Source organism: Morus notabilis, unplaced genomic scaffold (assembly GCF_000414095.1).
Source record: "Morus notabilis unplaced genomic scaffold, ASM41409v2 Scaffold888, whole genome shotgun sequence".
NCBI lineage: Eukaryota > Viridiplantae > Streptophyta > Magnoliopsida > Rosales > Moraceae > Morus > Morus notabilis.
In genome coordinates, this window is record NW_010367841.1 from 546,301 (window position 1) to 568,899 (window position 22,599).

General features: G+C 36.3%; 2 protein-coding genes across 2 annotated transcripts; one reads left to right on the forward strand and one right to left on the reverse strand.

Annotated features, from left to right (window-relative positions):
* The first annotated feature begins 1,013 nt into the window (after positions 1-1,013).
* LOC21403549 (piezo-type mechanosensitive ion channel homolog) lies at positions 1,014-17,673 on the forward strand. The gene is made up of 22 exons (XM_024175712.1): positions 1,014-1,062; positions 1,747-1,827; positions 2,094-2,253; positions 2,358-2,515; positions 2,897-3,053; positions 3,156-3,342; positions 3,444-3,559; positions 3,770-3,854; positions 3,987-4,196; positions 4,292-4,469; positions 4,605-4,733; positions 4,885-5,058; positions 5,158-5,391; positions 5,480-6,754; positions 7,013-7,198; positions 7,725-10,225; positions 10,469-10,864; positions 10,990-11,148; positions 16,167-16,670; positions 16,957-17,098; positions 17,217-17,361; positions 17,538-17,673. Exons 1-22 carry the CDS (start codon positions 1,014-1,016, stop codon positions 17,671-17,673), a joined length of 7,362 nt encoding a protein of 2,453 aa, XP_024031480.1.
* Positions 17,674-20,857: 3,184 nt separating this feature from the next.
* On the reverse strand, positions 20,858-22,345 carry LOC21403550. Its single transcript, XM_010113566.2, has one exon. It carries the CDS (start codon positions 22,248-22,250, stop codon positions 21,285-21,287), a length of 966 nt encoding a protein of 321 aa, XP_010111868.2. The 5' UTR covers positions 22,251-22,345; the 3' UTR covers positions 20,858-21,284.
* Positions 22,346-22,599: the final 254 nt, after the last annotated feature.

A 22,599-nucleotide genomic window follows, 5' to 3' on the forward strand; every position in this document is an offset into this window, starting at 1 on the left:
AAACATTATTTTGTTCAAATATGATCGTTGTAAATACTTATCCTACTTAAACGTTTTCTTCCTAACGAACCTCTTGTAGACTATTTTCTCAAATATCCCCTTAAATAAGTAATTAAGAGAATAGTTAATAAATTAAAAAATGAAGTAAATTGTACGTGTATCAAACAATTCAATAAAATTAAAGTAAAATAAATAAAACTTCTTTGGATAAAGAAATGAATAGGTCCAAATATGTGGTTTTTTGGAGTATAATTCAGTTCCATTTCCTAAGGGAGTCAATGTAGACAGCCCATCAATGCAGCTAGAATAAATAAGGGAGAAAGAATAAAATATGTCAAGATTTGAGATGAATTAAAATTAATAGGCTAATAGTTTACATAAGTTAATAAATAAGTCAAATTACTATTTTCGTCCATAACTTGTCTGGTTATGAATCATAACTTGACAAGTCATTGTCCATAACTTATCTGGCTATGAACTATAACTTGACAAGTTTGTCCATAACTTATCTGGTTATGAACCATAACTTGACAAGTTATGGCCTATTAATTTTTATAACTAAAAATTGACCTATATACTTTCTTAAACTTTTCATATTGCCTTATTTTTTACTATTTCCCAATAAATAAATATATACATGAAAAACAGAAAAAAAAAAAAATTTGGTTCATAACTGGAACGTATACTTCGGCTTTTGAATCTGAAATCTCACATCATTTATTTAATTCACACAATCATATGTAGCAATTCGAAGCTTGCCGAAAGAAAATTATTTGTTTTCTTTAATTTCCTCGAAATGGGATGTATAGTCCATTCATAGAAGTCGACAAAATCCGTTATGATCTGACAAGTTTCTGCGTCTAAAACCGTGGTTTTTCTTTTTTCTAAAATGGGGGTTCTTGCGGAGCTTGTCAAAAATTCAATGAAGGGAATATTGACGTTAAGTCTCTCAAGAATTAGAAGTCGACGGTGCAAATCATATTGATCCTTGTCGTTTACGAGACGTGAGATCGATGGGGAGATTTCTTGGTGGATTCTTATTTCCTACGCTGCTTTTAATAGGTAAGCAAGCACCTCAAGACACGTTATATGCACCCTGGTTCTTATAATGCGTTGAAAAAATTTGCTTCCCTTCTAAAGTTTTCCAGTTTTAGGAGCGCTTTAAGTTTTTTTTTTTTCATTTGAGAATAATTACATTTTGGGACGTGGTTGATTGAGCTAGGAGAAAATGTTACAATCTGAAGACCTTTTATATGTGTCGAGTATCAATGTACGATTATATGGTTTATACTTATGCCATGCAGCCTCGCCTACTTTCTTACGTACAAAAAGTCCCACATAAAATAATTATAAGATTTATTATATATTGGATTTAAAAACTTTAGATTCTTTTTTGTTTTTTGAATGGATTCGTAACAATCGGTACCAGAGACAGTCCATACGTCATAACCTAACACAGATTGATCAAAATCTCCTGCTTTCAAAGACTATAATTCTTGTAACTGTTCATAAGGGTTAACTTCATGTTCTATACGTGATCCTTAATTAAGTCCCGTTCATTTCATCGATTCGAGTTTAAAATTTGAGTTTTGTTACAGTAAAAAACTCTCAGAAACAATCACATCTAACTTTTTTACTACAGTAAAAAGCTCTCACATAAAGTCACATCTCAATTCGAATTAAAAACTCAAATCAGCGAACTAAACCGGCTTTAAGCCATTTCTTTTGCTCTATTAATTCATGCAGCGGCTTTACTCAGTTGGAGTTTGATATCTCTTGCTGATCTGCTGGCCTTCCTTTTCATTCAATATACTGCTCCAAAACTTGGTAAGCTGCGCAGCCTGCATTTCTTAATTAGTTTCTTGAATTCTTGTTTGCACTTATTTGTACTTTTCAGTTTGACATCTTAACTTCCCATACATTTTTAATTAGGATTATGACTAGTTCTTAACATATATAAAAGGAACCTTGAGGAAAATTTGCATCTGTCACTATGTACGGTGCTTTTTGGCTTGTCAACTTGTTTATAAGACTGATATATTTATAACGTTATATATATATATATATATATATATATATATATATCATTACAGGTTCTAGATGTCGGAGGCAATACTTGATAACATGGTCTGCTTTTATCTTTTCCTCGCTGGCTATTCTCTCACATGCAATATTCCATATTGTCTTGGCTGTTAAAGGGGAGCAGTGGAGTGTAGCAGATGCTTACTGGGCTAGACTAATTGGTTTCTCACGGTAAATTGTGATCAGGAAATTTATTTGTTTATTCATTTATTTTCTCTTTTGTAGTTTACCAAAAGACTCCAATATATATAGTACTTACGTTAGACGTTTTGCAGTGCAAAATCTTGGATATCTCCATCTGTAATACATTGCCTTGTTACACAAGTATTAGCAGCTTGTGTTTCTCTAACTGAAATCCATGGGAGTATATTTGGTTTGGGTTCATGGAGAAGTTCTTGGTCCCGTAATCTTCATTCTTCTGCTGTACTTATAGGTTAGTTATTAATCTAGATTACTCAGTAAAAGATTACTGTGTAAAATTTTATTCTCTCCATATTGAACCTAATTTCTTGTCACCAACTTTTTATTTTTCTTCAACAACTATATTGGCACTTCTCAAAAAAAAAAAAAAAAAAACTATATTGGCAGATTGCCAGCATATTATAAGGAGGTTTAACAAGTAACATAGTTAATGATCATGATGAAACTTATAAGTCTCACGACTAAATTTCTTCACTAGTAATTTTCTAGCACAAGTTTGTTTTTCAGCATTTATCTCTGTTTTCATGTAATTAGATTGATGATGTTAACTTCTGATTAATCTTTCTTTATATATATATATATATATATATATATATATTTGGCTGCATGGAAGGTTCCCATATCAGGGTCTTGTGCTGCTTATTGTTGCCTGCTCTACAGCTGGTTGTTGGTATCAGCCACCCATCTTGGGCTTCTCTTCCATTTTTCTTATGCAGTAGTATTGGCCTTGTTGATTGGTCTCTAACAAGCAATTTTCTTGGCCTCTTCCGGTACTTTTTCACATTTCCAGGACAACTATTAGCTAATTTATTCTACAATAAAATGCATTTTTGCTTTACTGATTTCTAAAATCTGTTTATGTGGATTTAAAGGTGGTGGAGGCATCTTCTGTTATATTCAGGCTTCAATATAGTCTTGCTCTATGTGTATCAACTTCCCATTGTTTATTCAGAGACGCTTTTAGAGGCTGCTCATTTCTTTGGCCTATTCAGAATATCTGCGAAATCATCCTGGTCAGAACTTTGGTCTGCTTCATCTCTTCTGCTTTTCTATGTCATGGTATGCATTTTGTTTTATGTTAATTACTTGTATGACAAAGTTATACATCTCTTCACTCCCAAATAATATGTTCTTCTCTTTCTTTTCTCGAATCTTCATAGCTATCATGGATTAGATGTGATCTAGAAGAAATGGATTTCATTGTATCCACTAGAGAGAGTAGCTTAACTGAGCAGCTTCTTCCCAAAAAGCATTCGTTTTTTATTCGCGAATCAAGGTACACACTGTACTAATGTCAGTTTTAGCATCCTCCATAATATTATATGTTTCTTCTTATCGCTCATCCTCATTGCTTAGAATGTCTTAACTATTCAAAAACTGGGATAAAGCTATATGGTGGAATAACTTATGTGGATTATGGTAGAAGGGAACATTTTTTTAACAAAACTGTTTGTTTTCACTCCAGTTTATCTGTAATGTTATGCAGATCTGGAGTGAGGCACACTAATGTATTGTTGAGAAGAGCAGTTTTTCGGACTTTCAGTATCAACTTTTTCACTTACGGTTTTCCAGTAAGCATACCATGTCATTTATCATTTTGTTTTTAACGCATGCTAATCCCTCTTTGATAGTGAAAATATCTTTGCTTTTGTATTCCCCATATCAATAACACTTCTAAATAATTCAATAAACCTCCATTGCAGATTTCCTTGCTTGCTCTTTCATTTTGGACTTTCCATTTTGCAAGTCTATGCGCATTTGGGTTACTTGCATATGTTGGCTACATTTTGGTTGCCTTTCCTCCCATGTATCAGTTGCACCGGCTGAACGGCTCGCTTCTTGTTTTTATTCTTTTCTGGGCTGCTAGTACATATGTCTTTAACGTGGCATCAGCAGTCCTTAAGCTAGACGAGGTATATTCCTATTTTTTCAGTCAATGCTTTGGTCTCTTATCAGATATTGCCATAGAACTCTTGTCACCAGAGTTTTCGAAAAACATATTTTGCAGGACATGAAGATCTGGGAAACCATTGGTTTATGGCATTACCCAATACCAGGGCTTTATTTATTGGCACAGTTTGGTCTTGGTGTTCTTGTTGCTATGGGCAATCTGGTGAACAATTCTGTTTTCTCCTATTTGTCTGATGGAGAAGGACCATCTACAAATGACAATTCTACTGCAGAAGGTGATGGAGTTAAAGGTATAAATCTATTGCTAGTAGTTTTGCCCTTTTCTTGTCTGTTTATTAGTTTTTGTTGTAAGGAAATGTCATCTCAATTCTCATCTGTTCATAAACTTGTATATTTCTAAGAATTTGAAGGGAAAGAAGATACTACAGTGTTCATTATCGCTACGATTGTGTGGGGACTGCGTAAAAGCTCTCTTGTTATAGTATTGGCACTGCTACTTCTGATGGCAACTAAACCTGGCTTTATTCATGCTGTATACAGTAAGTTGAATAAATGTACTCACTTGGTTAAGCTAATGCACTAACATTTCTCCTCGGATGTATAAATATCTCCGAAGCATAAACTTTTTGCAATTTCTAATAAAGCCTTCCGACAAGACTGATGCAACCATTTTCTGCTGCTATATCACAGTGGTCTTCTTCATGATACATCTTCTAAGGCATACGGTTGGCAGAAGACTGCGCCAATCATTGATTCTTTTATGTGAGGCACATTTTGCTCTTCTGTACATTCTTCAACTTAATGTAATCTCCAAGGCCTTGGAGCAGAAAGGCTCATTTTTAATGGAAATTCTCACAGCATTAGGTAAATAATAAATGATGTTCTACTCCTAGCCTAGTGTTTGATTTTTCCTTTTTAACTTATTCATGTGGTCCAATTCTTTTTCGTTTTGTTTTCTTGCAGGCCTTCTTAATCAAGCTACTGCCGTTGAATTTCTGCCAATCGCTCTACTTGCATGCTTCTGTTCCATTCACAATCATGGGTTCGACATGATTTTCTCATTTTCCGCAATTGTGCAACATGCTCCTTATCCTCCAATTGGCTTTAGCATTTTGAGGGCGGGCTTAATTAAATCAGTTCTTCTTTCGGTATACACATTTGGATCCAGTGAGAACCATCAAATCAACACTTCTCATGGTATAGTCTTACTTTCCAATAAAACCATTGTCATATCAAGTGGCATAAAATGATTATTACCTAATGCTTTTTATAGTTCTGTTTTCAGAGAGAAAAATAGCATCATATCTAAGCGCAATGGGGCAGAAGTTCCTCTCAGCATATCGGTCGTGGGGAACCTACATTGCCCTTTCGACTATTCTTCTTACAGTGTACCTTGTAGCACCTAATTACACTTCCTTTGGTTATCTATTCTTCCTCTTAATATGGTTGATTGGGAGACAGATTCTAGGAAAAACAAGATGGCAACTCTGGTTTCCTCTCAAACTTTACGCAGTTGCGGTGCTAGTGTTGATATACAGCATGAGTGTCTTCATCAGTTTCCAGACATGGTTGTCAAGAATGGTTGATCTTGATTTTACCTTTGGATATAACAAAGAAGCTTCAGTACTAAGAAATATTTGGGAATCACTAGCTGTATTAGTTGTAATGCAGCTATACAGCTATGAGAGGAGTCATAATAAATATTGTCCAGCAGAAGACTGCTATGAGCAGGAAATAGTAGCGCCGTCTTTTATCAAACGTCTTCTGATTTGGCACAGTGAGAAGATTCTTTCTCTGGCATTGTTTTATGCATCACTATCTCCGGTCAGTGTATTTGGCTGTGTTTATCTGCTTGGTCTGGTCATAAGTTCGATGTTACCGAAAACTTCTAGAGTCCCTTCAACACTATTTCTAGTTTATTCAGCGCTTCTTGCAATAGCTGAGTACCTCTTCCAAATGTGGGGTGACCAGGCTGAGATGTTCCCCGGTCAAAGGCGCTCTTATTTGTCACTACTTCTCGGTTTGCAGCTGTACAAGCCTGGATTCTCTGGTATAGAATCAGGATTAAGGAGCAAAATTTTGGTTATAATCGCGTGTATACTTCGGTATAACGTGTTCCATTGGTTGGAAATGATGCCATGTGACAATGGAAGTAGAGGAAAATGGGATGAGCCTTGTACTTTGTTCGCCTTATTAGATGGATATCTCCCAAATGAAGAAGCAACAAGCCCTGGCTTTTCATCTTTAAACTCTGCCATGTTCACCCCTGAAAGAGGCTCTTTTGAGGGTGTTAACACCAACACTTACTTGTACAGTTATTTCTGGGAAAGCTCGAAAGAGAGCCAAAAATGGAACCGAAAAATGATTATTTCTTTGAGAAAGCAGAGGCTTGACATGCAAAAGACTACTTTAAAAATATACATAAAGTTTTGGATAGAGAACATGTTCAATCTCTTTGGCCTTGAGATCAACATGATTGTGCTTCTTTTAGCCAGCTTCACAGTGTTGAATGCCATTTCTTTGCTGTATATTGCATCACTAGCCGCTTGTGTTCTCTTACATAGTGTAGATTTTCAGAGAAGGAAATTGCCCTCTTTTTCTCTCTTATTAATTTTTATTGAATCGGTACAATATATATATATATATATACTACAACTATAAATTCTAGGTTAAAGAGAATCGGGAAAATATCCCACTAAACTAGGAGATAAGAGATAGAGGAAAACTGAATTTAAAGATAGGAAATCAAATCCTAATCCTAATATCAATCCGAACTATATTGAGGATAATTCCTAATTTGAATTTTGAATTTCAACACATAGGCACATCATAAAGAAACTGTGGCATGTGTTTGTGTTCTTGTCTGCTTCTATTATCATTCTTGAGTATTTGGCTCTTTGGTTGAATCTGATATCTCCTGCTATGGGTGAGGCACAAGTCCCTTGTAATGACTGTTGGAGAGCTTCTGATGTTTATTTCAAATACTGCAAGAAGTGCTGGCTAGGTATTATCTCCCTCAAGAAATGTTTACTATGCAGGTTAACTTGAAAATTTTATTTTTGTTTTCAGTGGTGGCTGTTGTTTTCAGTAGTGTACAGTGTAGTCATTTTAAACGTTTATCGTTTTCAGTTATTGTTGTTTTATTCTAGTTTTTCATAATGTTCATAGTTTTACAGAATGGCTTGTTTTTCGTCATTTCTTTGCATTTGATGTCGTTTTTAGTATCATCATTTCATCGTTCTTTCCCTCTCATTGTAGTTTCTTTTTTTTTTTTCCTTCCTTGTCCCCTCCATAAAATGTTAATGCGAATGCAGATGGATAGTTTCTATCCAATATAAATTCTTGTAAAATACTTCAATCTGCATTCTGCACTATTTTTCAAATACAGTAGCATATATACACCTCTACAAATTTGAGAGATCTATAATAGTAAAACGGACAAAAAAAAAAATTCCTTAAAAACATGTGATAAGTGATACCAACTATATCCAGCAGGTGATAACTCAAGCAACCTGTTTGACTTTTTGTAGGAACCATAGTTGAAGATCCCCGAATGCTTCTGAGCTACTTTGCAGTGTTCATGTTTTCATGTTTCAAGCTCCGAGCAGACCGTTTGTCCAGTCCTTATGGATCACAAACATATCGGCAAATGATATCAGATTGCCACAAAGCATCTGTCCTAAGTGATCTCTCATTTGAAACAAAAGGCTTGTGGACATTCCTTGACTACCTCAGGCTTTATAGCTATTGTCACTTACTAGATTCAGTTCTTGCCTTGATCTTGATCACGGGGACCCTCGAATATGACATCCTTCACCTTGGCTACCTTGGATTTGCACTCGTATTTTTCCGAATGAGGCTTGAGATATTGAAGAAGAAGAACAAAATCTTCAAGTTCTTACGAATATACAACTTTGCTCTAATAGTCCTTTCTCTTGCTTACCAATCTCCTTTCGCTGGAGACGCCGTTGAGGGGAAATGTGACGCAACAGATTATATTAGTGAGGTGATTGGTTTCCATAAGTATGACTACGGATTCCGAATTACTTCAAGATCTGCACTTGTTGAAATTGTTATATTCATGTTGGTTTCACTTCAGTCGTACATGTTTTCATCAAAGGAGTTTGATTATGTGTCAAAATATCTAGAGGCAGAGCAAATAGGTGCCATCGTACGCGAGCAGGAGAAGCGAGCTGATTGGAAGACGGAACATTTACAACACATACGTAAGTCCGAAGAGAAAAAGTCCCTCAGAAATATGCAGGTGGAGAAGATGAAGTCAGAGATGCTCAATCTTAAAATCCAACTTGACAGCATGAGCACTACTTCTAACTTTGGTAACACTTGCGCGGAAAGTGAAGGAATACTTATAAGGGGAAGAAAATATTCCATGGATTCATATGGGCTGAAGGGTATTCTTGCAAGTGAAGAAAAAGATTTAAAGAGGCAAGATCTTAGTCTGAGCTCTGATGCTATGTCAGCTTTTGATCCAATTGAATCTCCAACAAGTGAAGGGACTATGGAATCCACTAAGCATTTGGTGGATACACTTCATGAGATAACCGAGCTAAAGTCAAAATCCTCTCATTCTAACTTTTTTGATTCAGAAAGAAGGGATAATGGAGAAAAGTCTAAAGCAAAGGAAAACCCCATAATCTCCGCAGTTCATCTTATTGGCGACGGAGTTTCTCAAGTTCAATCACTCGGTAATCTGGCAGTCAACAATCTGATTCATTTCTTGAACATAGAAAAGAAAGTGCATGATTCGGATGAGCATTCTTCTGAGGATGAGGTGTATTATGAAGTAGAAACTCAGAATATAGGATGTCAACAAGCAGATCTAACAGCTTCAGTACTACAATCCAGTAGTGAAAAGATCATGTCTGATGCTACATACTCTCAAATCGGTGTAATCCTCCGTTACATGTGGGCTAAAATGAGATCGAATAATGACATTGTATGTTACTGCTGCTTTGTCATGATGTTCTTGTGGAACTTCAGTTTGCTTTCAATGGTCTATCTCATGGCTCTCTTCTTGTATGCTCTCTGCATAAACACCGGCCCAAGTTACATGTTCTGGATAATTATGCTAATTTATACTGAGTTTTGTGTGTTACTCCAGTACTTATACCAAATCATCATCCAACATTGTGGATTCACTCTTCATGTAAGCTACCTCCAGGAGTTAGGATTTCCTTCTCACAGGATTGTGTCATCTTTTGTTATGAGCAACTTGCCTCTTTTCTTGGTGTATTTGTTCACTCTTATACAAACCTCCATAACAACAAGAGATAGTGATTGGGCAAATATGGTTACAGAATTCAGCTTTAATATGAGAAAGAATCATTTCCAGCAAGATTTTGTCAAGAGTTATAGCTGCAGTGAGAGAATACAGAGATTGTTTTTGCCTGTGAGAAATGCCATAAAGCAGGTTACTAGGAGCCTCTTCAGATACTGGAAATCACTCACAGAGGGAGCAGAAACTCCACCTTACTTTGTGCAGCTATCTATGGAAGTCACAATGTGGCCTGAAGATAGTATCCAACCAGAGAGAATTGAGTCAGGAATCAACAGGTTGCTCAAGATCTTACATGATAATAGATGCAAAGAAAAGAACATGAACCGATTCCACTCACCAAGTCGGGTTCAGGTTCAGAGCATTGAAAGGAGCCCAGAGAATTCTGATGTAGCTTTAGCTGTTTTCGAGGTCGTATATGCCTCGCCTCCGACAGAATCTATCTCAACAGAATGGTACAAATCTCTAACTCCAGCTGCTGATGTTGCTGGTGAGATCTTGACAGCTCAACGTGATGGCATTCTAAATGAAATCAGATTTCCATATCCAATACTCTCTGTGATTGGCAGTGGGAAAAGAGAGATAGACTTGTATGCCTACACATTCTGCGCAGATTTGGCTGTGTTCTTCTTGGTTGCCATTTTCTATCAAGCAGTCATAAAGAACAAAAGTGAGTTCCTTGAGGTCTATCAGCTAGAAGATCAATTCCCAAAAGAGTTTGTATTTATTCTGATGGTATGTCTCCTTTCTTTACAGCTCATAATACACATAATCATTAAAAAAGGTAATTTCACCTCTTTATTTTTCAACCAATCATAGATTTACAAGTCAACTCTAGTTTCTACAAATTATAACACAACACAATCTTGCATGTTAAAACCTAACTTGTTAAAAACCACTTCTTATGACAATTATTGCTTCTCTTAGTCATGTTAGTGTTTTGCAACTATACTATGTTCTGACGTTTGCATTTTGCAGGCAATTTTTTTCTTAATTGTGCTCGATCGGATCATTTATCTTCGATCATTTGCCACGGGAAAAGTGATCTTCTTTCTGTTCAACCTTTTTCTCTTCACATATTCAATCACAAGGTATGCTTGGAACATAGAGCTTTCACATGGATATGCTGGAAGATTAGCACTGCGTGTTATATATATGACAAAAGCAATTTCTCTGGCTCTTCAAGCCATACAAATTCGATTCGGGATGCCACACAAGAGCACTCTATACAGGCAGTTTTTGACAAGTAGTATTTCCCAGATTAACTTTCTTGGTTTTAGACTTTATCGTGCTTTGCCATTCCTTTATGAATTGCGATGTGTACTTGATTGGTCATGCACAACTACGTCTTTGACCATGTATGACTGGTTGAAAGTAAGTATTATTTACATTCTTCATTATGCTAATAATATGGTTACTTTCTTTTAATATCGGTATATATTCTTCAAATAATTCATGTGTTTGTTTACTTATGGATCTCATGTGTACATCTTTCTTAGTTGGAGGACATTCACGGTAGCCTATTTCTTGTCAAATGTGATGTGGATTTGAATAGAGCTAGCCATCAACAGGGCCAAAAGCAAACCAAAATGACAAAATTCTGCAATGGCATATGCTTATTTTTCATATTGATGTGTGTTATATGGGCTCCAATGCTGGTAAGAATCTTCAAAAACATGCCAAATCATTAGAAAAAAAAATCAAATTTTAAATTTTCAGAGTTTCTTAGCCAAATACACATGATATACAATCCAGTCAATATAAAAACTCCAAGACCAAATTCTCAAGTCACCTTATTTTCTTTTCTTTGTTCTTTTTGCCATTATTTCTTTTTATTCTACACAGATGTATAGCAGTGGAAACCCCACAAACATAGCAAACCCCATTAAAGATGCCAGTGTAAGAATCGACATAAACACTGTCGGTGGAAGGCTGATATTGTTCGAGACAACTTTGTGTGAAAAGCTCTCATGGAACGAGCTTGACATGAACACTAAGATGGACACTCACGGTTATCTCAGAACCTACAATGAACAAGACATTCAACTGATATGTTGCCAAGCTGGTGCAAGTTCCTTGTGGCTTGTCCCTCCTGTTGTCCAGGCCAGAAGAGAAGGAAATTGCCCTCTTTTTCTCTCTTATTAATTTTTATTGAATCGGTACAATATATATATATATATATACTACAACTATAAATTCTAGGTTAAAGAGAATCGGGAAAATATCCCACTAAACTAGGAGATAAGAGATAGAGGAAAACTGAATTTAAAGATAGGAAATCAAATCCTAATCCTAATATCAATCCGAACTATATTGAGGATAATTCCTAATTTGAATTTTGAATTTCAACACATAGGCACATCATAAAGAAACTGTGGCATGTGTTTGTGTTCTTGTCTGCTTCTATTATCATTCTTGAGTATTTGGCTCTTTGGTTGAATCTGATATCTCCTGCTATGGGTGAGGCACAAGTCCCTTGTAATGACTGTTGGAGAGCTTCTGATGTTTATTTCAAATACTGCAAGAAGTGCTGGCTAGGTATTATCTCCCTCAAGAAATGTTTACTATGCAGGTTAACTTGAAAATTTTATTTTTGTTTTCAGTGGTGGCTGTTGTTTTCAGTAGTGTACAGTGTAGTCATTTTAAACGTTTATCGTTTTCAGTTATTGTTGTTTTATTCTAGTTTTTCATAATGTTCATAGTTTTACAGAATGGCTTGTTTTTCGTCATTTCTTTGCATTTGATGTCGTTTTTAGTATCATCATTTCATCGTTCTTTCCCTCTCATTGTAGTTTCTTTTTTTTTTTTTCCTTCCTTGTCCCCTCCATAAAATGTTAATGCGAATGCAGATGGATAGTTTCTATCCAATATAAATTCTTGTAAAATACTTCAATCTGCATTCTGCACTATTTTTCAAATACAGTAGCATATATACACCTCTACAAATTTGAGAGATCTATAATAGTAAAACGGACAAAAAAAAAAATTCCTTAAAAACATGTGATAAGTGATACCAACTATATCCAGCAGGTGATAACTCAAGCAACCTGTTTGACTTTTTGTAGGAACCATAGTTGAAGATCCCCGAATGCTTCTGAGCTACTTTGCAGTGTTCATGTTTTCATGTTTCAAGCTCCGAGCAGACCGTTTGTCCAGTCCTTATGGATCACAAACATATCGGCAAATGATATCAGATTGCCACAAAGCATCTGTCCTAAGTGATCTCTCATTTGAAACAAAAGGCTTGTGGACATTCCTTGACTACCTCAGGCTTTATAGCTATTGTCACTTACTAGATTCAGTTCTTGCCTTGATCTTGATCACGGGGACCCTCGAATATGACATCCTTCACCTTGGCTACCTTGGATTTGCACTCGTATTTTTCCGAATGAGGCTTGAGATATTGAAGAAGAAGAACAAAATCTTCAAGTTCTTACGAATATACAACTTTGCTCTAATAGTCCTTTCTCTTGCTTACCAATCTCCTTTCGCTGGAGACGCCGTTGAGGGGAAATGTGACGCAACAGATTATATTAGTGAGGTGATTGGTTTCCATAAGTATGACTACGGATTCCGAATTACTTCAAGATCTGCACTTGTTGAAATTGTTATATTCATGTTGGTTTCACTTCAGTCGTACATGTTTTCATCAAAGGAGTTTGATTATGTGTCAAAATATCTAGAGGCAGAGCAAATAGGTGCCATCGTACGCGAGCAGGAGAAGCGAGCTGATTGGAAGACGGAACATTTACAACACATACGTAAGTCCGAAGAGAAAAAGTCCCTCAGAAATATGCAGGTGGAGAAGATGAAGTCAGAGATGCTCAATCTTAAAATCCAACTTGACAGCATGAGCACTACTTCTAACTTTGGTAACACTTGCGCGGAAAGTGAAGGAATACTTATAAGGGGAAGAAAATATTCCATGGATTCATATGGGCTGAAGGGTATTCTTGCAAGTGAAGAAAAAGATTTAAAGAGGCAAGATCTTAGTCTGAGCTCTGATGCTATGTCAGCTTTTGATCCAATTGAATCTCCAACAAGTGAAGGGACTATGGAATCCACTAAGCATTTGGTGGATACACTTCATGAGATAACCGAGCTAAAGTCAAAATCCTCTCATTCTAACTTTTTTGATTCAGAAAGAAGGGATAATGGAGAAAAGTCTAAAGCAAAGGAAAACCCCATAATCTCCGCAGTTCATCTTATTGGCGACGGAGTTTCTCAAGTTCAATCACTCGGTAATCTGGCAGTCAACAATCTGATTCATTTCTTGAACATAGAAAAGAAAGTGCATGATTCGGATGAGCATTCTTCTGAGGATGAGGTGTATTATGAAGTAGAAACTCAGAATATAGGATGTCAACAAGCAGATCTAACAGCTTCAGTACTACAATCCAGTAGTGAAAAGATCATGTCTGATGCTACATACTCTCAAATCGGTGTAATCCTCCGTTACATGTGGGCTAAAATGAGATCGAATAATGACATTGTATGTTACTGCTGCTTTGTCATGATGTTCTTGTGGAACTTCAGTTTGCTTTCAATGGTCTATCTCATGGCTCTCTTCTTGTATGCTCTCTGCATAAACACCGGCCCAAGTTACATGTTCTGGATAATTATGCTAATTTATACTGAGTTTTGTGTGTTACTCCAGTACTTATACCAAATCATCATCCAACATTGTGGATTCACTCTTCATGTAAGCTACCTCCAGGAGTTAGGATTTCCTTCTCACAGGATTGTGTCATCTTTTGTTATGAGCAACTTGCCTCTTTTCTTGGTGTATTTGTTCACTCTTATACAAACCTCCATAACAACAAGAGATAGTGATTGGGCAAATATGGTTACAGAATTCAGCTTTAATATGAGAAAGAATCATTTCCAGCAAGATTTTGTCAAGAGTTATAGCTGCAGTGAGAGAATACAGAGATTGTTTTTGCCTGTGAGAAATGCCATAAAGCAGGTTACTAGGAGCCTCTTCAGATACTGGAAATCACTCACAGAGGGAGCAGAAACTCCACCTTACTTTGTGCAGCTATCTATGGAAGTCACAATGTGGCCTGAAGATAGTATCCAACCAGAGAGAATTGAGTCAGGAATCAACAGGTTGCTCAAGATCTTACATGATAATAGATGCAAAGAAAAGAACATGAACCGATTCCACTCACCAAGTCGGGTTCAGGTTCAGAGCATTGAAAGGAGCCCAGAGAATTCTGATGTAGCTTTAGCTGTTTTCGAGGTCGTATATGCCTCGCCTCCGACAGAATCTATCTCAACAGAATGGTACAAATCTCTAACTCCAGCTGCTGATGTTGCTGGTGAGATCTTGACAGCTCAACGTGATGGCATTCTAAATGAAATCAGATTTCCATATCCAATACTCTCTGTGATTGGCAGTGGGAAAAGAGAGATAGACTTGTATGCCTACACATTCTGCGCAGATTTGGCTGTGTTCTTCTTGGTTGCCATTTTCTATCAAGCAGTCATAAAGAACAAAAGTGAGTTCCTTGAGGTCTATCAGCTAGAAGATCAATTCCCAAAAGAGTTTGTATTTATTCTGATGGTATGTCTCCTTTCTTTACAGCTCATAATACACATAATCATTAAAAAAGGTAATTTCACCTCTTTATTTTTCAACCAATCATAGATTTACAAGTCAACTCTAGTTTCTACAAATTATAACACAACACAATCTTGCATGTTAAAACCTAACTTGTTAAAAACCACTTCTTATGACAATTATTGCTTCTCTTAGTCATGTTAGTGTTTTGCAACTATACTATGTTCTGACGTTTGCATTTTGCAGGCAATTTTTTTCTTAATTGTGCTCGATCGGATCATTTATCTTCGATCATTTGCCACGGGAAAAGTGATCTTCTTTCTGTTCAACCTTTTTCTCTTCACATATTCAATCACAAGGTATGCTTGGAACATAGAGCTTTCACATGGATATGCTGGAAGATTAGCACTGCGTGTTATATATATGACAAAAGCAATTTCTCTGGCTCTTCAAGCCATACAAATTCGATTCGGGATGCCACACAAGAGCACTCTATACAGGCAGTTTTTGACAAGTAGTATTTCCCAGATTAACTTTCTTGGTTTTAGACTTTATCGTGCTTTGCCATTCCTTTATGAATTGCGATGTGTACTTGATTGGTCATGCACAACTACGTCTTTGACCATGTATGACTGGTTGAAAGTAAGTATTATTTACATTCTTCATTATGCTAATAATATGGTTACTTTCTTTTAATATCGGTATATATTCTTCAAATAATTCATGTGTTTGTTTACTTATGGATCTCATGTGTACATCTTTCTTAGTTGGAGGACATTCACGGTAGCCTATTTCTTGTCAAATGTGATGTGGATTTGAATAGAGCTAGCCATCAACAGGGCCAAAAGCAAACCAAAATGACAAAATTCTGCAATGGCATATGCTTATTTTTCATATTGATGTGTGTTATATGGGCTCCAATGCTGGTAAGAATCTTCAAAAACATGCCAAATCATTAGAAAAAAAAATCAAATTTTAAATTTTCAGAGTTTCTTAGCCAAATACACATGATATACAATCCAGTCAATATAAAAACTCCAAGACCAAATTCTCAAGTCACCTTATTTTCTTTTCTTTGTTCTTTTTGCCATTATTTCTTTTTATTCTACACAGATGTATAGCAGTGGAAACCCCACAAACATAGCAAACCCCATTAAAGATGCCAGTGTAAGAATCGACATAAACACTGTCGGTGGAAGGCTGATATTGTTCGAGACAACTTTGTGTGAAAAGCTCTCATGGAACGAGCTTGACATGAACACTAAGATGGACACTCACGGTTATCTCAGAACCTACAATGAACAAGACATTCAACTGATATGTTGCCAAGCTGGTGCAAGTTCCTTGTGGCTTGTCCCTCCTGTTGTCCAGGCCAGATACATGAACTCTCTTCAGAGGAGCATGGACATTATTTTCTCTTGGCAATTCACTAGGGATAGACCCAAAGGAAAAGAATCAGTGAAATATGAACTCACTGTTCAAGATCAGGATCTTCCTAAACCGTCAGAAGTAATGGAAGTACTAAATGGTACTGCCAATAGTTTTACAATATATAACATGTACCCAAGATACTTCAGGGTTACTGGCTCAGGTGAAGTGAGATTTCTTGAAAATGAGGTATGTATAACTTGGACATAAAAAATCGAATTTAGACATGTTGTCAATGAGCAACACTAGAGATCTAACGTTTTAACACCAATTCACGTGGCATATAAGTTGTCATTATTTTATTGATGTGTAAAAAAAATTATATCTTTAATATTAAATGATTGCATCTACCAGTAAAAAAATGACAACTCACAACCATGTGAGTTGGTATAAAAAAGTTGGAATCCTAACATGACTTGACTGCCAATATATGCCATGTGAATCTGTGAAATGAGTACATTCTATATGTATATAGGAAGATTTGGTTAGCGGCAATCTTGTTCTGAACCGTGGAAATCCAGAGTGGTGGTCTTTCCATGACATTGACGCATCAAATGTGAGTGGATGCGGAGAGTTGAAAGGCCCCTTAGCCATTGTTGTGTCCGAGGAGACTCCACGTAAGTTTTGATAAAGGATAACTGATAATTTGTCATCCTAAATCATGCATATTTTTTCTGCAAGGTGAAATACTGTTATGATCATTTTGTATTGACCAACTTTGAATATGATCTCCAGAGGGCATTCTCGGTGAAACCCTTAGCAAATTCAGCATCTGGGGTCTTTACATTACCTTTGTTCTAGCCGTAGGCCGTTTCATCAGACTACAATGCTCGGATCTCAGAATGAGAATACCTTTTGAGAACCTTCCTTCTTGTGACAGGTATATATTTACACATGAAAGTTTTACTCATGTCAATCACTAGTCTTTTATTGTGAAATCTTGTAACTGTAAAAACTTGTATGTGTAAGTTTTCCCACCTAAATCTTCCTTGGTTCTCCAACGAATCTTTATTATACACGATTGTTTAAATTTGGTTAACATGTTTGTTTATGCAGATTGCTGGCCATATGTGAAGATATTTATGCAGCAAGAGCAGAAGGTGAACTTGAAGTTGAAGAGGTCCTATACTGGACACTTATTAAAATTTACCGGTCACCACACATGCTTTTTGAGTACACCAAGATGGACTAAATTGTATTATGTATAGAAAGAGTTGTGTAGTTTATACCTAATATTCTACAGTAGAAAGTATATAATACATCATGTCAGAAAGGCTAGCTAGGCATTAAGATTATATTCTTGTAAACAAAGTACTTTTGCTACTAGTAAGTACGTAGATAACGGACGTATACATTATATTTACTATATAGCTATCATCCTCGAAGTGTGAATTATGCCAATCAAGTGTTATCTTATGCGAGGTGAAATGTCATTTAATTATTTGTAGAATCAATACCGTAAAAAAATGAACCGGTTTTACATATATGATATACCCATTGCTAATCCCGTTAACGTGGGGGCCACGGAATGTGAGGAGGCCATATTTGAATATAACCTGGAGTTTGAAAAGAAAGTTTAATCGGATTGCTGGAATAAATAATAATAATAAAGCAAATGAAGATGCGATAGTCCGAGTGTCTTAGACCTCGTTTATTTCACTGATTTGAGTTTTCAATTTCAGTTTTGCTACAGTTAAAAGCTCTTATAAAAAGTCACATCTAATTTTTTCTGTTATACTTAAAAGCACTCACATAAAATCACATCTCAATTTGAATTAAAAATTCGAATTAACGAAATAAACGAAACTTTATTCTCATCTTATAGAAAAACTCGAATAAACTTGGATTTCTACCCACAATAAAAAAATAAAAAAAAGAAATAAACTTGATAACAACCAGAAAAACGACAAATTTGTATACAATTAACAACTATGTGCTTTCAGTTGCATTGAAAGACTGAACTTCCGTTTACTTAGAGTGTGTTTCATTGGTGGATTTATGCCATGATTCGAATCATAGTTCGTTATTCACATTTTTTCTCATAAAAAATACAAATAAATCGAGAATAATTCTTAATCATGATTCATGAACGTTCACTTAATATTTAAACTGTTACTTATTAGTTACTATTATATGATATATTATTCTAGGTGTCTGTCCAAGTTATAAAAAAAATACCTTTTTATTCATTGACATTAACACAGTTGAAGTTACATAATATATCCTCTGTTTTATTAATAAATATGAAATGGGCATGTGTTTATTTTGACAAATTTTAAGTTTTCGCGGGTCAAGACAAAAAGATAAGCTTTGAAAAGGTAAAATATTGATCTTGCAATTTGTTGTGCAACAGAAACATTCTAAATTGGGCATATTGATGACTCCTAGAAAGCCCTTGACTTAATTTGCTGTCGTTTCCTAAGATTCCACCTATAGCTAGCTAGTTAGCACCATTATGTGCATGGCTCCAAATTTAGTTAGTTAAGGCATAGTCAACCGCTTCTATTCCAATTGTATGTGACGGACACACACACAAATATGAACATTCTCAACCAAAAAAAGAAAAGAAAACGACAAATATATATGCGACTGCTGCACAGCTCAACAATGAACTTGGAGAAAATATATACATATATATATATATATATATACATGTGTGCGTATGTATGTATTCAGTTTATTTATATGTGTGTTTGTATATATATTGTGTTTGTATAGTTCAAACTAAATACCAAAACTGCCTTAAAGTTGTCGACTCGTCATGTGTGCTTAAGAGATTATTTTTTTTGAAAGGAAAAATTCATTTCAACTCAAACTAGAGAATTACAAATACTAATGTTGACATAAATGACCCTGAGATACAAGGAGACTCGACCTCGATAAAAAAACCGGATCCAATTTCGAATTAAATGCTCAAGGAGTAAAGTGTACCAAGTTCTGACAATCGGCAACCGAAAAGGCACACAAATAACTCTTTTAATAACACCTCTATAATTGATGGAGCATTCTGATCGATCGAGATCAAGTGACCTATACGAAAGTCACACACTACACCGTATTGAACCAAATCAAGCGGACAATATTTAATATATATATGGAACTTAGAAGAGTTAATTGAGTTTGTTATACAATATTTCCATGGAGAGCAAAAACTATAATGCAATATTCTCTAACTTAAATTGGAACTATATATATATATATATATATATATATATATCTATGAATGATATTTTATATGCTCAATGTTTGATACAACCTGGATATGGAATTAGTACTACTATCATGACGCATAAAAAAATTAACAAGGGTTATTCAACGCGTTACAAGTAAGCTAACTTTGGAAGGAACTTTTTACAAGTCTTTTCATATTATTTATAGCTAAAAAAGAAGTTTCAGTCAGATTGAAGCTTCTTATTAATGCAGTCAACGAGTCCACAACGTCTCCTGTAAATGGACTTAATTTTCCTTTTTTTTATCCCTTATCTTATAGTTCCTAATTGTCGGCTTGTATATCACCAATCGCCGTGTACGTCCCTTTCCATTTCTTTTTCGAGTTGACTATGGTTCGTTCACACGTTCTCAAAGCTCATCTCTTATCCTGAGAATCGAGAAATCTGTGATCAATCAAACCCAAGTATATATGCATATATACATACATATATATATATATATATACACACATGCATGTACATGTTTTTATATATAATCACTTCTATATATGAATGTACGGCTGCAGTTCTAGAACCAATACAAGCAAGCCACGATAACCCTTTATTTCAACAAGAAGCTCGTGAGTACTAAACTTTTGTAGTTTGGACACGGTTAAGCAACCCCCATATTTGATGGGAACTCAAAGTCAAAATTGCCTTTGCTAATTTATTTACGTGCAGCCGTTCTAATGGTTAACGCCAATGATTAGTTTGATTTCCTTAATTTCGACTTTGCATATATACCATAAACGAATGAAAGTGAACAATATAATTTAGGTAGTTTTCGCCATATCTTCATGAAGATGAGCTATTCATATATATGTGTGTGTATATATATATATATATATATTGCATAGTCCAAAACTCTTGACCGACTGTAATTTGGTACATGATATATAATCTAGTTTTTTCTTCTATTTCAGCTCAGTCACGCAGAAATTATTAATATATATATATATATATATAGTTTTAAATTATTCTCTCACAAAAATAAAGAGATAAACTTTAAGAATTCCAAAAAAAAAAAAAAACAAAAAAAAAAAACAAAAAACTACCCTAGTAACAAACCAATGAATTAATCCCAAGAACCAGAGACAAAAACTGTACAACAGAAAAACCTCTCCTAAATCTGGCAATAACTGGAAATGATTATCTTTGTTTGTGCTGTCATTATTTTTTCTCCTTTAATTTTCCCCTGTTTGCGGTGCCCAACACACCCTGTAATTCTGTAAAATACTTGTCCCATCTGCAGAGATTCCACCGTTATACACACAACCATATTCCCTGGGAGGACGATCCAAAATCATCATCCCCACATCGGGATGTTCACATCGACTGACCATCTCATCAAAAACCGCTAAATTTAGCCAGATATTTTAGATTTTTTTTTTAATTTTTCAATTTTTTTTTCCCCTTTTGCAGTAACAATATTATTCAAACACCCCACATAGACATATACTAAGTGAACACATCCAAACGACGTCGTATAGCAGCACAGTTGTCTCTTGTAATGTTGGAAAAATGATGAATTTTTTAGTTGTCTGCTTCTCACACCGCCACGTGAGATGATAATTTGTGCCAACACAAACGCACCTCATCTGGTCGTCACGCAATGCGGTCTCCACACATGCAAGTGGTGGTGGTGGTTCGCAACGTCGTGACACCGTCGGAAACCGTCTCCGGTCGAACTCACCGGAATCTTCCATTCTTCGCCATTAACGTTTCTCTCCTCTTCTTCCTCGTCTTCTTCTCTAATAACACTTTCTTCGACCTTTTCTTCTCTAATATCATCATCTTCGCCTTGCTCTTGTTGCTTCTCTTCTTCATCGATGTAGTCCTCGTCCTCGTCCTCGTCGTCGCGTATGAGGTGCAATCTCAACCGTCCGTCTCCGCGGTAAGCACGGAGAATCTCCGGCCTGTTGATCCTCACCTCCGTCAGCTCCAGCCTCCCGTCCTTTCTCACCGGCCGGAGAAAGAAGCTCGGCTGGCCGTTCCGGTTAAGCGAAGAAAGCAGCGGCGGAAACCTCTTCACCTCCTTACTACTTCCGCTCATCCTCTTCCTCCATTTCACTTTCTTCGACGTCCACGGCCTTTCATCATTACTCACCAAAGAGAACTCTTCCTCGTCGTCGTCAACTCTCCTCTCGTCGGAGCTCTCGAATCCGAGGCTCTCGGTGCACGACATAAGCCCGTCGACGCCGCCGCCGATGTCGTCGATGAACCCGATTCCCCTGGGATCCTTTTTCCTCGTCGGAGGCGACGGTGGTGGTGAATTTTGACTGATCATGGATGAAGACTCCAAAACGTTAGGGGAAGGACGTCGTATAATCTCGCTTGTGGCAGTGACTAGGCCTAGGGCTTGGCACTTCCACGGTGGATTGAGGACGTTGTGAGGGCGGTGATCGGCGGCGTCCACGGACGCGGCGGTGAGACCCAGAAGAGAGTGGACGCTTTTTCTACAAAAGCTCATCATGATTGGGAAAAAGAGCTTAAGAAGAAAGAGAAATAAGGACAGAGAAAGGTAGAGAGCAGTGTGTAGAGAAAAAAGGGTCATCAACATGATTTTTATTTGTTTGTTCTTTTTGTTTTTATCTTTTGTTTTTGGAAGAGGAATTAATAAAGTGGGGAAAAGGGGGATGAGGGTATTAATAATATCCTCACGCCAAAGATAGGGAAAATGATGAGAGAGAGAGAGAGAAGAGAGAGAGAGAGAGAGTCAGAGAGAGAAGGACAGAGAGGTTGTGGAATGGTTAAGAGAGTGCCAACGAGACAAAAGAGGAGGGTGATTAAATGAGCTGGAGTGATAAAGAAAAGAACGCCGGGTCCCACGCAAGATGGCCCTAAGACTTTCTCTCTCGGATCTTCAATAATCAATATGTATATTTCATAGCTAGTTTTCTTTTTCTTTC

Bases quoted from the DNA above. Each gene is read 5' to 3' on its own strand.
- LOC21403549 (XM_024175712.1), top strand. From the start codon at position 1,014: ATGGGGAGATTTCTTGGTGGATTCTTATTTCCTACGCTGCTTTTAATA. The intron at 5,059-5,157 runs GTAAATAATAAA...GTTTTCTTGCAG, and splicing joins GGAAATTCTCACAGCATTAG to GCCTTCTTAATCAAGCTACT. The intron at 16,671-16,956 runs GTATGTATAACT...ATATGTATATAG, and splicing joins TGAGATTTCTTGAAAATGAG to GAAGATTTGGTTAGCGGCAA.
- LOC21403550 (XM_010113566.2), bottom strand. From the start codon at position 22,250: ATGTTGATGACCCTTTTTTCTCTACACACTGCTCTCTACCTTTCTCTG.